Here is a 16,792-nt window from a genome sequence, read left to right on the forward strand (position 1 = left end):
ACTGGGTATAATAGTTTAAAGATAAGAGTTCTTTCATTTTTTTTGAATATTTGGTGAGAGAGCACCACATTTTCACTGAGAATCAGTTTTAGGGATGTGACAATTGCTTTGCAATTCAGTGCTGAATTAAATTTCATTATATAGTGGTGAAAAACCTCAAAACAATTTCATCATTGCATTGATTATTTTTGGTCACAGCTGCCTTAAGCCAGTTCTGTAGGTATTGGATCATTTTTTTGGAGAGTATATCTGTTAAAATGTTCCTGTTACTTTATCACTCTCTATGATTTAATATTCAGAAATTATTTAGAAAAAATTTTGTGATTTCTGCAATAATAATATTTTATCATGTTTAATGCTATTTACAACACATGCTTAATGAAGAGAAGTTATGCTTTTAAGAAATGTTTAATATTTTTCTCACGTTTTTAATAGGTTCGAATTGAACAAGTAATAGTTGCTGAACCTGGGGCAGTTTTATTATATAAAATTTCCAACCTCCTTAAATTTTACCATCATACAATCAGGTGAGTGGAATGGTTAAATGTGCTTGTTAAATCCTGTGTGGATCTCATTTCAGTTAGAATTCAGTGTAAGACTTTTAGTTGTCACTGTTTGCATGACTAAGTGTAACTGGTAGACCGCCCCCACATGAATGAACTGTGTGAATCATTGTATGCACATTATGTGTGCTATTCTTTGAGTCCATCCTTTCCTTTTGCCTTTCTTCTCCAGACATAGCTATATGAAATACACACACATGCACACACGCAACTTTTACAACAGTATGAGTCTGTGATACAATAGTAACGTGTTAGTAAAAGAGATCCTTGGCACCTAAAGCAACTATTATATTACACTGAGAATATGGCATAGTAAATGAACTGTCCTATTCTGAATATAAGTAACATAAATTCTTTAACGTTTAGTTTTCTATTAGTGACAAAATAGAAGCATAGCTTTATCTAGTCTAAATAAAAGCTACTTTACGTCTCTAAAAAGCTATCTTATCTGATTAGGAACCACTTGTTTTATTTAAAATATAATTTTTGACTCAAAAGTTTGCATTCATTTTCACTTTGCATGTATCTGTTGATGGTATACACTTGAGCTTTATTATAAATGGAACCATAAGACGATGTAATATGTGTAGTTGTGTTAAAACAATGTCCTTTCAAGCTTTATTTTTGATGATTTCCATATTAATCCATTAAAAATGTTTTAAAAATTACTTTTTATCCAGCAGGACAGTATCAGGAACAGAAAGCCAATTGTTAAAATCCAAGAGAATTTTAACAGATCCAGGAAAGGTGCAGGGATCACTAGTTTGCAAAACAAAAGAGACCATGGCAGTGGGGTTACGTATCTCCTAGTAGCTGAGAGTGACCACACCAAACTTCACAGCTAAGAGATGAATTCTGTGTCCTATCGGTAGATTTTCAAACAAAACTAACAAGCCACAAAACTGATCAGAGGCAGGATTTGACTTAGTCCTCTAAAATTTAGATATAAATTTATTATCACTTGCTACAACTCAAGAGCAATACATTAGTTTCAATTGTAATGGTGTAGACTTCCTAAAATAAGAGAATGAGACATACTTAGAAAACACAATGGCTGAAAGCAGCTAACACATAACTAACGCTGTGTCACGCACTGATAGTGGTGAAATGTTTAACTTACCTGTTTAGTGATGCCCATAATTGTGCTGCATGGAATTTGTTGTTTGAAGATAATGACAGCTCAGTTTCTAACGTGGAGAATGCTAAGAATAAAATCATTAGGATTCTGAACATGATAGTAGGTTTTTTAAACTCTGAGAATTATAATTTTTCTGTCTTTGAAGATGATAATTTCAAGGGTGATAATTGGATCTTTTGATACATTTTTTCATGTACTTTTTCTACTTGTTCACACATTTGCTCCTTTAGTCAATTAAAAAGTTGACTATAAATGTCAGACTTTTAGGTGCTAAGGAAACGGCAGTGAACAAGACAGTGCTTAAACTTACATTCTAATGGCAGAGACAAACAAGAATAAGGTAATTTTAGATAGTGCGACAAGGACACTGAGGAAAAATAAAGCAGGAGAAAAGCAGTAGAACGTATAGGGAGTGACCACATATATGTGTGCGACTGTTTTTGAAGGTCCCTTTGGTAGAGGTGATATTCAAACAGAGACCTGAATAAGGTGAAGGCGTTGGGATTGAAAAGGTCTTGGAGGAGAGCGTCTTACACAGGGCTATGTGGGCCCTGCGGCCGAGAAAAGCTTGTGTTACAGAGGACCAGGAGGAAGGCCAGTGGTTGGAGTGGGATGGATTAGAAGGAGTAGGAGATGAAGTCACAGGAAGGCAGGGCTGATCCTGTAGGCCTGCCTCAGCCATGGTGAGGATGTAGATTTCCTACTGAGTGGGTTGGGGAAGATGGGGGAGGGTTTTGAGTGACCCAAGCTGATTGATGACCTAGGTGACCGGGCACGATGTGGATGATGTAATGTTACGGGGCGGAGGGGGGACAAGGCAGGTCTGTAGGAAGCAGTTTGTGGTTCTGAACAGAGATGATGCGTTAGACTAGAGTGATAGTCTTGGAGATGATGGAAACTAGGTGGTTCTGGAGATGTTATACGTGACAGCCAATAGGACTTACACATGGACTATACGGGGTAAGATGTGAGGAGTCAGGGATGAACTCTTGACTTTTGGTTGGAACAAGTAGGTGAATGGTATTGTCATTGCTGGAGAGGAACAAGCTGATGGGAGTGGGTGTGTCATGAAGAATTCAGTTCACTTTGGGCCATGTTGGATTTGATGTACCTGTGAACATACAGGAGACGCTGGGTGAGCAGATAATACAAAGAAATCAAGGCTGGAACTATCAATGTGGTAGTTTTGCAGGTATAGTCGATAGTTGAAGCCAAGGTGAGCTAGAGTAATTGTTTTTAATTCACAGGTTATATTCTACATAAAAATTTTTATTTAGAGCTCGGTCTTTCTAAAGAATTGTACTAGTTAAAGAACTGAATTGTTTTACCTGTTCTGCCTGAACCTGAAATGTTCTTTTTTTAGTGGCATTGTTGGAAATAGTGCAGCTACGTTGTTGACCACCATTGAAGAAATGCATTTGCTTAGCAAAAAAATATTCTTCAATAGCCTGAGTCTTCATGCGAGTAAATTAATGGACAAGGTATGTTTGAAAAAATGCATCTCTTAAACGGTGTGAATATGTGTCTTTCACATTTAAAAATGTTGTGCTGTTTTTCCGCTGGTGATGATTTTTCCCACTCTCTACGGTGTTCTTTTGGGTTCCCCCTGTGAACAACAAAATTCATTTGATGCTTGCTGGATCTAGTCTACAGTCTGTGTTTCTGGAACAGTGTAACGTTGGGTCATAATTGGAGATAGGCTCTCAAGCCCTAGTTTCACTTCTAGTTTTCTTAAACCAAAAATTTGTAACTAAATCAGATTTACTGTACAGATTAGAAAACTGGAACTCTTACTAAATGTTTTTTCCTACACAGTTTACTTATATTTCTACTCTCTGATGGTCCAGTTTTGTCCTTGTGAAATTTATGCACCTATGAGTTAAATACTATAAATATGAAAACAAATAAGATAACAAATCCCTGCCCCTCCCCTACATAAAACCAAATAAATTAACAACAACAAAAACCTGAATGAGTCCTGTGAGAGCTAATATTTTAAATTAAGCAGTGTGTTGTGGCAGGGCTAAAAGGAATGGGTTTACAATGATCATGTCCTTCTTTATTTTTGTTCTGTTATCAAGGATTCAAGTTTTTAAAGGCTGCATCATGATCACCGTGTTTTTTAATCATACTACTGTGTTTAATAGCCGGGTTACATTAGGCACAGGGTTTGTAATATGTTGTAGCACAGTCAGTAGTTATCCCATCTGGAGTACCTGGTCAGTTCTTATATTCCTAAACTCAGAGATGCCTTAATAGGAGTTTCCTTTCTGACCCCCAGCGAAAGGCAAGGCAATTGCAGTGTTACGCTGTTTCTGTGACATGTGTGGCCCATGGACCAGTCTCCAGAAAATCGCCAGGGGTCCTTGTTGAAACATAGATTCCTAGACCCCAAACCTATACATTGGGCTCAAATCTTTGAGATTTGGGCCTGAAGGTGGGTGTTGATTCTCAATGATATTATAGCTGGGGAAATGCAGGTCTCTGGATTGCTTTTTTCCTTATGACTTGGCCAGAAAAACAAAACAGTAGACCATTTCAAATCCATATGAAAATATAATTCTGTAATTCAAAGACCACTACGTTTCTTTACAATTTTTTGAATTTTAAAAGTACAAATTCTTTACTTCTAATTGTGGTATATTAATTCTGAGATAATCTAACAAAAAGCTCATTTTCTGTGCTGATTAATATAAAATAAGCTGTTGATAAATTAATTGATTTTCTAATGTGTCAACCAATGCTTTATATCTTTTGTATGTATTATTTTATGGTGACCTGGCATTTATATATACATTAAAATTTAGTGGTAAAATAATAAGCAGCGTTTGATAAACCATACTTTATTGTAGGTTGAACTTCCACCGCCTGACCTTGGACCAAGTTCTGCATTAAATCAGACACTCACGTTGTTGCGTGAAGTTTTGGCGTCTCACGATTCTTCTGTTGTACCGTTAGATGCCCGTCAAGCTGATTTTGTGCAGGTATGTTGGAAGTTTATTTTTAATGATTGCTTGTTGTTCCTTTGTTGTACATTCTGTTGAAATTCTGACATTTTCTGACCCATGTATTTTGACGGTCCCTCTCATGGATTTTTCCTTCAAATATTAAACCACTTCTCTTTAATTTAAAAAGTATTTATTCAATGATGCTCATTTTAAAAACTGTTAGGATTGTTATACCATTTAAGCATTTTCGTATGTACTTCTGTAAGTTAATCCCCTTCTGATTAGTTTGGCGTTCATTCTGAAGTGCCATTAACCCAGTCCTGTATCACTGATTGGGAAATACAGAAAAAATTTAATTTGATTTTTCATTTATAGGTTTTATCATGTGTCTTGGATCCTCTCCTCCAGATGTGTACTGTATCAGCCAGCAATTTAGGCACAGCTGACATGGCCACTTTCATGGTCAATTCCCTACATATGATGAAGACAACTTTAGCTCTGTTTGAATTTACTGATAGACGTCTGGAAATGCTACAGTTTCAGGTTAATATTGCTGTAAAATGACTGCTCATTGTGATGGAACCCTTTTCTATATATGATCTCAGTTACTGGCATTATGACCTAATTCCTATCAATCCCTTGTTAAGTTGGCTGGGAGGCCACACGTGTACACACACACATTCAGTATTTCAGTTTTGTTTTGAGAAGTGAGAATATATAATGAATAAGACATTGTATTCAGACTGGCATGTGATGGTACAATTAAGCTTTTCTGATTAATCTTAATTATTCTGTATGCAGATTTCAGTTTCTGAATTGTGGATAATGTGCTGTATTTTTCAAGCCGTGTAACTAGTGCAGAAGGTGTTACAGAGGACAGATACTTTAAACTATGTGTAAACCAGTGTAAGGCAAAACATTACAACTTGTTATACCAATCACTCTAGTCCTTAAACCAAATAATATCACTTAAGAGGTCGCAAAATGACTAAAACAAAGCCTTTTATAAATTTACCAGATGCTTGGGATCTGATTTTGACATAGTGATTTTTGATAGATGTAATTAAAAAACAAACAAAACTCTGAATGTTCTGTTATCACAAGTATGTAAACAATTTGGCAGGGGCTATAGTCAAAATTCATTTGTAAAGTTTTGGGATTTTCTGAGGAATGAGTTTGATACATCTCAGTTTGTGATACTTTCTAAATTATATTTTTAAAAGAAATATAATGAGGTATAATTAAGTTTTCTTTTTTGCATGACTTAGTTTTTTATAGAATAAAATTATTTTCTTACTGTATGTATCACTAATTCAACTCCAGATTCTGCCATTTGTCTAAATCTAAATCTAAGATATCAGATATGTCAGGTGTTCGTCAATCTGTTTTATCACCAATTACCAGTGTTTCTTAAATATTCCATAGACATTTTTTGTATTTCAAGAGAACAGGGCCCCCATAAGTGCTTGTTACGTCTGCACTTGGTCACGCTTGCCGATAGGCTGTTGGCCAGTGCTGCTCGTGTGGACCCGCCTGTCGTCAGTACACAGGGAGGACTGTACAGGATGTGGGCGCTGGAAGGCAGGGGGTGTTAGGCCCACAGTAACAGGTCACCACGTTGAGTAAAAGGGCCTTGATTTTCAGACCTTTGCTATCAATCCTATTAATTTTCTTCCACTCTTACTAAGGTTCTTCTAGTGTTTCAAATAAGAAGTACAGGCTAGTCTGATTCTCTTTTGTTTGTGGCAACCTATTCTGTTGCCTGGAATCTTCTAAGGATTTTCCTTTGCATTCAGATAGTTCCTCAGGATATGTTTTGGTATGTCTCTTTTGCCATTGTTTCCGCCTTGGACTTTTCAGAGCCATTTCAGTCGGAAGATTCAGCCCTTTCTTTTGCTCAGTAAAGTTTTCTGTTTTCTTTAATTAATTATTCCTTCTCCCTCTGTTACTTTTTATAGTCTGAAGCTCCTGTCCTTAGTTGGCTTTATGTCCTGAATCTATCTTCTAATTTCTTTTTAAATCTCTTCACTTTACTCTGTTTCTCTGATGTTTATTTGTCCTACTTTTCTTCCATTTCTTTTCAGATGCTAATTTAGTCCTTATTAGTAATTCTTCCATTAAATGTTTACATTTGCACGTCATGGTTTTCTTTGATTTCCAGTAAGTCAGGACTTGAATTGTACTGTCCTAGGCATTCATTTAAAAATAAAGTATTCTATGTTTTCCAATAGTGTTACCTCAGGAAAAGACACCTGTTCTGATTATTCGGATGGGTTTCCTCTTAGAACCACGTTACCTGTTTTAAATCAGGTGTAAGTTGTTTAGGGGGAGGGGCTCAGCTACTGGCGTTCCTTGGACACCTCATTCCCGCTAGTCGGGTCTTCTTAGTTCCTGAACCTGAAATCTGGCCAGCCTTCTGCTGGTCCTCCACTCTCCCCTGGTTGTCTCAGACCTGCTTTCTCCTCAGGAGCACTTAGCCTCAGCCCCAGCGGCCTTTACTTCAGGCCGTTCCAGGCGGCAGGTTCGATTGGCCGAGTCAGCCCAGCAAGTTGGGAGTGTGAGGGAGGGAGGAGGGCAGGGCCCTCAGGCTGACTTCCCAGAAGTGGTCCTACGTGTTCGGTTTCACACTGTTGTTGTTAGTGGTGGTGTTTGTGTAGCTTTTAAAAGAGCTGAGAAGCAACTCAGATTTTTGACCAGTGGCTGATCCTGGAATCCTCTTTGGTTCTCATCTTTGAAAGTCAGACCTTTTCTCCCTTTTGTGGAAGGACTTTAGGGAAAGGAAGCAGCCTGTGCCCTGGGGTCGGGCCTCATAGCCACGGTAAGGAAAACCCCATGAGGAGAAAGCAAGATGCCAGACAATCTACTTCTGCTCTTATCAGCCTTATTCCTCTCTTAAAATATTTTCTTTCTGCTGTGTTTTATTTTAGGTCGAAGCACACTTGGACACACTTATAAATGAGCAAGCTTCTTATGTTTTAACTAGAGCAGGCTTGAGTTATATCTATAACACTGTACAGCAACATAAACCTGAGCAGGTAAGCACGTGGATGTTCCCAACTAGAGAAATACAACCAGTTTAGAGAGTGGTTAGAGCTACGCTCTGGTTTGAATCTTGGCTCTGCCACCTCGTAACTGTTTTTCACTGCGAAAGGGACTTAACCTCTCTGTGTCCCCGTCTGTAGATTGAGGGTAATATGTGTATCACAGGGTGGGTCTAACAGTGAGTGAGATGATACTTACATAGTTCTTAGATGATTACCTGGGGTATAGCACAGTGCCCCCAAAATATGAAGCATCCTTGTTACTACAGACGGTTTGGGTTAAAAGTAATGAAAATAGATCAAACCTAGTATTATGTAGAAAGGATATTCATCCTGGAGAGCTTTTGAGCCCTGTAGCACTATCAGTTGATTGAATGCATACATACATTACTCTATAAATAGCAGTCATACCCTTTTTAATTTAGCAGATCATGGTCTGTTACTTGGGAAAGGTAAATATGTCTGGAGACAACGTATGATCTTGATAAGTTATAGAACTCCAGTAGAAATAGATAAGGGATTGGTGGGTACCCTAGAAAACCATGGAAAAAATCTTTCTTTAAAAAGCGAAGAACTCTTTTGAATGGTATTAACATGAATATAACTCAGGAACTCTTAAATGAAACTCTCAAAAATCACAAGTTCTCCAGTTTTTGTTTTGATAAAGTAGTAACACATTTCTACCAGGAGGAAGTGTTTTGTCTTTTAATACTATCTAAAAATGTCAGAGTTTAACCCTTAAGCCTCCATGTCTCACTGCCATTTTCTGAGCACTTCATTGCCTTCTTTTTTCTTGCTTAACAGTAAATCTGAAATACACTGGTACTTACATTGTAGACATACTTACGCGTTGCCAACCTGTCCAGTAGTATAGCGCCTTCATGTGTCTTATACAAAAATGAACAGCTCGAAATGAGGCTGAAGGGCTGACACTTGAGTTCTTTGGAAATAAGCTACATTTCCAAATTTGGGCAGTCCACTAATAGCCGTATTTCATAGATGAACTGAAACGCATGGCACATTTTTAACCTCTTGGTTTTGCCTTTTTCTGTTTGTTTTTCAGGGTTCTTTAGCTAATCTGCCCAACCTAGATTCTGTGGCACTGAAGGCTGCAATGGTAAGTACATAACAAAGCATTTCAATTTAGATTATGTGTGGAACGTTGTTCTTTTTCCTGTATGATCATTTTGTCCTGGGTGACATTTTTGTCTCTCGCTTTTTTAAAATTAGTTTCAGGTGCACAAAACAAAGTAATTTTAGACATTTATCATTTATATCCCTCACACTGTGTCAACCCCCCTCCCCCCATCCATTTGCCCTCTGACATCGTGTGACATTTTTATCTCTTGTGCTGTATTCACATCGGGTCCAGTAATTATGATTGCACATGTGTTACTGTAAGTTAGGTGGTCTGACCGAGACATACACTGTAGTACTATTCCACCATGCCCTGGTAGTTTCATCATTCCTGCGTAGGCTGTCTTCATTTTCGGTGACCTAATGGAGAAACAGGGCTGACAGACACGAAGACATGGGCTGTAGATCGTCCCAGACTTCCTACCTACTGTTCGTCATCCCTGGCATACAGTGCTTGACTTCTCCCTGGGATGATGCCTGGGATTGGATTCGAGTCTTAAAATAACACGTTACTCTTGAGTGTCAGGCTCACCTGAACCTGCTCATCGTCACTCTTTTCAAGGGAAGACCTTGCTTGCACACCCATTTTTGCATGTGCACCCGTTTGTAGCTTGTTTCTATGTCTTACGTATGTACTTCGCATGTGTGTGTCTCGTCAGTTGGATGCCACTCCATTAGCTGTCATAGGAACAGTCCCCTTAGGAAGCCTTATAGTAAAAACACCAGTAATAATAATTGCAGCAATGAATAGTAACCGCCGTTCACATTCATTGAGCGCGCTGAGCGGTTCTCGGGTTAACTGTTTAATCTTTCTAACAACCCCATTCAACCCCGTACTTTGCTCCTAACTACTGTACTCTAGCCTGGTGTTTAAATAATCACATACACTCACAGCCACAGTGGTTTGACTGTAATAATAGTTCTCTTAGATGACTCTCTCAATGTCAGGGCTTCCCTTTCTGTCACCTTCCAGAGCTAAACTTAACTGAAAGTAAAAGGGACAAGCCCAAGATCCCTGACAAATGCAAAGAACGCGTGGCTGGCAGTATTACAATCAGACTAGGTAGATTTTAAAAGCACTAAACAGGATAAATAAGGAATGTCATGATAAGACAGCATGTATAGAAGTGACAGTCATAACTTCTATGTGTCAAACATAACAGCAGAAACTTAGAATGGAAAGGTTTGATTCTAAAAAATTCAAATAAAAAATAAGTGAAAAGAATACATTTTAGATTTATTAACAGAGGTAAATTCTTAGAAAGTCGGACACACAGTCATCATACTACCCAGTAATTCTCTTTTAAGGCATTTAGCTCCCAAAATGAAGACATTATGTCTACACTAAGATCAGTAACCTTAGTTAGTACTCAATAAATGTGTCTCCTCCCTCTGTTTCTCCTTCCACCCGATACATATACAGTCCACAATATAAACCCACAAAATATATTTGAACTCCTTACACAAATTCTTACTTGTCTTAAACTTTAAAAACAATTAACTTGACAGTCTTATTTCTCTCTAAAGAAACAAAATTTTGATTGAGTTTTGTATGTGATCCATCATTTTATATATAACTGTCTGTTGCCTCTTGGATGCTTCCGAGGCACGTCAATTCAGCGAAACAGAACTCTGTAGCTCTTCCCCACCCCCAACCCCAGGTCCTGCCATGTGTTCGTAACTCACAGTGATAAGAGCATCTATCCATTTATTATTTCAACAGTTGCGAGCCACGTATCTGCTGTTTTCTAGGCATCGTACTAAGAATTGGGATGAAAGTAAACATGCTCTAGTAAGGGATGCTGCTATTACACAACTAAATAAATGTCTGAAAAATACAGTTGTGAATTGTGATAATGTGTGAATTAAATTACTGTGTTTCCCTGAAAATAAGACCTAGCTGGACAATCAGCTCTAATGCATCTTTTGAAGCAAAAATTAATATAAGACCTGGTCTTATTTTAGTGGAGTATAAGACCGGGTCTTTATAACATAAAATATAATATAATATAATTAATATAATATAATACCAGGAATAATATAATACCCAGTATTTATAATACAATATAATAAAATATAACACCAGGTCTTCTATTAATTTTCGCTCCTAAAGACGCATTAGAGCTGATTGTCCGGCTCGGTCTTATTTTCAGGGCGACACGGTGCACAGATCCAGAATACGGGAGCCACTCCCTTTACCTGTCGCTAAGCACATTTTGATGATTCTACTCTCCTGTTCTCTCAAATATCTCCTCCTCGCTCCGCCTTTACTGCCCTTGTGGCCTGAAACGCTGCGGTAGCTCCCTATTGGGTGTCCTTGTAGTTACCATGACAGCCTTCCATTGCATTCTTGCTGCAGCCAGATTGAGCTTAAAATGTCAGGCAGATTATTCCCCTACCTTAATGGTCCCCTAGTGCCTGTACAGCAAGAATTACAAACCTTCAAAACCGTACAAGTTCTACATTAGCTGTGAGCCATTCTCTCTCCCCTCAAGCCTTCATCCATGCTGGCCCACTCCCTGCAGCCCCACTGCACACTCGTCACCTAGTACCTAGTACTTAGCCTTCATGTCTCACTCCAACTGTCCTTTCTGCAGAGATGCTTTTGCCAAACACTCAGACTCGGTCCATCCTCCGGATTCATGCTTTATAGCACCTTGGTTTTTTCCTTCATGGAATTTAACACAGTTTGTAAATATATGTTTGTTTATGCTATTATTTGTTTACTGCCTCCTTAGTAGGTCATAAGCTCTGTGATGCCAGGGAGTGTCCTCTTTTGTTCACCATTATGTGTACGTTACCTGATATTACCAATATCAGTACCTTTCTAATAGTAGCTGCTTGATAAGTAGTAGTTGAGGGAATAGATGAATGAATAATGAACAAATACAGTGGATTTAAGAAAGTAAGGTAGACTTGAACTTTGATGACTTCTTGTTAATATTATTACTCAGAAGCTTGGTGAAGGAGAATGGCTTAGATGAATGGTTTAGATTCGGAATTTTAAAAGTAAGTATTGTGATACTGACTACTTAAAAAAGTTGACACTGTTAGGGAGTGTAGTTAGAATGTGTAAGAAATCATTCATTTGGATCACAAAGAACTTGTTATTTGGAATATGGGATCTTGCCTAAGATTCAGCCCCTAGGAGATATGCTTATATTTGAGATGTCTGTTAGCAAATTTATGCACTTTATTTTACATTTCTCTGTTTCATTTAGGTTCAGTTTGATCGTTATCTGTCAGCCCCAGACAACCTGTTAATGCCACAGCTGAACTTCCTTCTGAGTACCACAGTGAAGTAAGTACATTTTGGTCCCAATTAGTTCGTAAAGAGTCATGTATTTTTAAATACCAAGTATATTTCTTTGAAAAAAATTCATTTTCAAGAATAGCAGGTTTCCCATTGAAGATCTGTAGTGCTCACCCTTTCTTCCTGCCTCAGCACCTCTAAGAGACCTGACCGTATCCTGTTCATACTTACTCCTTGTGTATAGCTAGCCCCCGAATCTCTATTTAGTGAGTGATTCTTCTAATGAACATGAGTATAATTGGAGCCGTTTGGCCATAATACCAAATTCCCGTACATGAGCAAGCATGTTGGAATGACATGAAACATGTCACAGAATAGCAGTCACGTACTCACTGTGCAATGCAATGAGCCACGTGAGAGACGGGTTTGGACCCAGTCAATTCCTGGAGCTGTGTTATAAAATAAGTCAGTGTCTCATATTTACCAGGAACGCGGTCGGGACAAAGAACTGTGTACATTAAAACATTCCAATATTATAATTAGAAGAAACAGATCATATTATCTGAGTCTCTTGATTTTAAGAAAAATATTGACAAAATTGTCTACAAGGAGGACATTAGTTAACAGCTATTCATTTTTTTTCCTTTCCATTCAGCCATCTATGTATTAAATGCTTTCTCTGTAATAGTCACTAGAAATTGAGATTTAAAAGACATTTGCATTGTCTTCATGGAGATTATAATGTGATGGGTCAATTAGACTCACAAACAAATATTTACATTAAAAAGTACAGTAAGGAACAAACTGTCAGACTTGAAGAAAATACTTCGGATGTCTGAAAGGGTGTGCTGGCACAGAGGTGGTACACTAGTTTTCTGTCGTTGCAGAGGGAAGGCCTATAGAAATAAACAGGGCCAGGAGGCAGATTTTGGCTCAACATGCAGAAGAATTTGATACTGGTTAGAATTGGCTAAATGTCGGGTGGACCATTTTTCTCTTAGACAGAGTTAGGGAATTCACATATTAGGTATGGTTAGAGTAAATGACTTTCATATTGTTTTATATTTGTTTTATTATTCTAAAAGATCTCATACTATCTACACAACCAGAATTCTAAAGACTTGAGAGATTATAAAAGAAACTCCACTTTGCTAAGTCTCAAATAGTTTTTCTTAAATTATTTAATTTTTAACCAAATATATTTAACTATTTTAGATTTAACCACACTTGAAGGCATAGTGTTTGAATGTGGAGTTGTTTGGAGCATCACTAAATATAAAACATGCCATTACTCTTCTCATAATGTAATAATTGAGGGGAAATTTTAATGTGTTTTAAGGGATGGCGTGTAGCCCAGATGCTGTAAGGAAGAGATGGACAAATTTGGCTATATAACACTTTGAAGTTTTTTACAGAAAAAGACAACATACACTAAGTTAAAATACAGACAATAATGTGGGAGAATATTTGCAGATTATGTAACAAAGATCCTTAATATATTATCCTCAATATAGAATGAGACCTCACAAATCAGCACAAAACAGTAGAAAAACAGCCCCCCTTATGTTTCAGCAATTCACAAAAGAAAAGCAAATGGTAAATATATAAGAATATAATAATAAAAAAAATACCAATTAAAACAGCAGTGAGAATTTCTGCCTTTCAGATTTCTGAAGTTAAATGTTCGCTGTCATATGCTAACAGACAGGGTCTGGGAAAATGGGAATTTTCATACTATGTTGGGCAGAGTGTAAATTAGTACAGTCTTTTCAGACAGCAGTTTGGCAAAATACAAGCATATCAAAAATTTAAAAGTACATATCCTTAGGCTCAGGAGTCCCGTTTTTTGTTTTCGTTTTTTAAGTGTATTGTTCAGTTACAGTTGACACAATATTATACTAGTTTCATTGCTCAACATAGTGGTTAGACATTTATGTACCTTAGGAAGTGATCACCCCAGTAAATCTAGTCCCCACCTGGCACCACACATAGTTATTACCATATTATTGTCTATATTTTCTGTACTGTACTTTACATCCCCGTGACAATTTTGATAACTGCCAATTTTTCCTTCTTAATCCCTTCACCTTTTTCACGCATCCCCTCAACCCCCTTCCCATCTGGTGACCATCAGTTTGCTCTCTGTATCTATGAGTGTTTTATTTATTTATTTTGTTCTTTAGATTCCACATATAAATGAAATCATGTGGTATTTGTCTTTCTCTGTCTGACTTATTTCACTGAGCATAATACTCTCCATGTTACAAATAATAAGATTTCATTCTTTTTTATGCCTGAGTAATATCCCATTGTATACATGCATCACATCTCCTTTTCCAGTCATCTCTCAGTGGACACTTAGGTTGCTTCCATATGTTGGCTATTGTAAATACTGCTGCAGTGAGCAAAAAGGCGCATGTGTCTTTTCGAATTAGCATTGGGTTTCTTTGCATAAATGTCCAGGAGTGGAATTGCTGGGGTCATAAGGTAGTTCTATTTTTAATTTTTTTGAGGAACCTCATACTATTTTTTGTAGTGGCTGCACCAGTCTGCAATCCCACCAACAGTGCACGAGGGACCCCTTTTCTCCACGTCCTCGCCAGCACTTGTTTGTTGATTTATTGATGATAGACATTTTGACTGGGATGAGGTGGTATCTCATTGTGGTTTTTATTTGTATTTCCCTGATGACCAGTGATATTGAGCATCTTTTCATATGTCTGTTGGCCATCTGTATGTCTTCTTTGGAGAAATGTTTATTCAGGTCCTCTGCTCATTTTTAATTGGATTGCTTGTTTTTTTGGTGTTAGGTTGTATGAGTTCCTTATATATTTTGGGTATTAACCCCATAACTGATGTATTGTTGGCAAATATTTTTTCCCATTCAGTAGGTGGTCTTTTTGTTTTGTTGATAGTTTCCTTCACTGTGCAAAACCTCTTTAGTTTGATGTAGTCCTGTTTATTTTATCTTTTGTTTCCCTTCCCCGAGGAGACATATTCAAAAATATGTTACTAAGAGCGATATCAAAGCGCTTACTGCCTATGTTTTCTTCTAGGAATTTAATGGTTTTAGGCCTTACATTTAAGTCTTCAATTTATTTTGAGTTTATTATTGTATATGGTGTAAGAAATTGATCCAGTTTCATTCTTTTGCATGTGTCTGTCCAATTTTCCCAGCACCATTTATTGAAGAGACTTCTTTATCCCATTGTATATTCTTGCCTCATTTGTCATATATTAATTGATCATATAATCGTGTAAGTGTGGATTTATTTCTGGGTTATCTCTTCTGTTCTGTTGATCTATGTGTCTGTTTTTATGCCAGCACCATGTTGCTTTATTATGATAACCTTGTAGTATAGCTTGATAACAGGTAGCATGATACCTTCAACCTTGCTCCTCTTTCTCAAGATTGCTTTGGCTATTCAGGGTCTTTTGTGGCTCCATACTAGTTTTAGGACTATTTGTTCTAGTTCTGGCGAAAATGCCATTGGTATTTTGATTGCATTGAATCTGTAGATTACTTTGGGTAGTATGGACATTTAACAGTGTTGATTCTTCTTTTCTATGAGCACAGTATATCCTTCCATTTATTTGTATCTTCTTCAGTTTTTTTCTTAGTTATCTTATAGTTTTCCAAGTACAGGTCTTTTACCTTCTTGGTTAAATTTATTCCTAGTTTTTTGGGGGGGTGTTTTTGGTGCAATTGTAAATGGGATTATTTTCTTTATTTTTCTTTCTGATAGTTTGTTGTTTGTATATAGAAATGCAGCCAATTTCTGAATATTAATTTTTTGTCCTACTTTCCTGAATTCATTAATCAGTTCTAATAGTTTTTTGGTGTAATGTTTGGGGTTCTCTATAATATCACGTCATCCACATATAATGACGGTTTTACTTTTTCCTTTCCAATTTGAATACCTTTTATTTGTTTTTCTTATCTGATTTCTGTGGCAAGGACTTCCAATACTATGTTGAATAAAAGTGGGGGAAGTGGGTATCCTTGTCTTTTTCCTGATCTTAAAGAAAATGCTTTTAACCTTTCACCATTGAGTGTGATGTTAGCTGTGGGCTTGTTGTATATGGCCTTTATTATGTTGAGGTATGTTCCCTTTATCCTCACTTTGCTGAGAGTTTTTATCATAAATGGATGTTGGGTATTGTCAAATGCTTTTTCTGTATCTATTCATATGATCATATCATTTTTACCCTTCATTTTGGTTATGTGGTGTATTGCATTAATTAATTTGTGGATATTGAACCAACCTTGCATCCCAGGAGTAAATCCCACTTGATCATGGTGTATGATCTTTTGAATGTATTGCTGAAAATTTACTGGATGGGCTTAACCACCAATTGGACACCCAAGAGGGAAAGATCAGTCAACTTGAAGGGAGTATGGAAACCATCCAAACTGAAACTCAGGTAGAAAAAAAAGTCTGGAATAAAGATGAAGAGAGTCTTAGTGAATTGCAAGATAATATTAGGAAACCTAAGTTAGGTGTATAACTGGGGTGTTACAGTGAGATTAAGGCTGAAAAAACTTGAAGTAAAATATTTTTTCCCAAATGTGATGGAAAATATAAACGCACAGACCCAAGAAGGTAAATAAACTTCAACAGAAAAAACCATATTGAAGCACACCATAATCAAATTATTGAAAACCAATGATAAAGGGAAAAAATGTGAAAAGCAGCCAAAGGGAAAAACCA

At 37.1% G+C, this 16,792-nt stretch overlaps 1 protein-coding gene across 1 annotated transcript in view; it reads left to right on the forward strand.

The window, feature by feature from the left end:
* The window catches only part of COG6 (component of oligomeric golgi complex 6), a 54,443-nt gene that overhangs the window by 29,243 nt on the left and 8,408 nt on the right, over positions 1-16,792 (forward strand). Inside the window, exons 12-18 of the mRNA XM_019756975.3 lie at positions 436-527; positions 3,065-3,182; positions 4,554-4,685; positions 5,025-5,192; positions 7,577-7,684; positions 8,754-8,807; positions 12,049-12,128. Coding sequence (XP_019612534.3) covers positions 436-527; positions 3,065-3,182; positions 4,554-4,685; positions 5,025-5,192; positions 7,577-7,684; positions 8,754-8,807; positions 12,049-12,128 — 752 coding nt within the window. The remainder of the gene's footprint in view (positions 1-435; positions 528-3,064; positions 3,183-4,553; positions 4,686-5,024; positions 5,193-7,576; positions 7,685-8,753; positions 8,808-12,048; positions 12,129-16,792) is intronic.

The sequence above is a fragment of the Rhinolophus sinicus genome, chromosome 16 (assembly GCF_057876585.1).
Source record: "Rhinolophus sinicus isolate RSI-liver-muscle chromosome 16, RSI-T2T, whole genome shotgun sequence".
NCBI classification, from domain to species: Eukaryota; Metazoa; Chordata; class Mammalia; order Chiroptera; family Rhinolophidae; genus Rhinolophus; species Rhinolophus sinicus.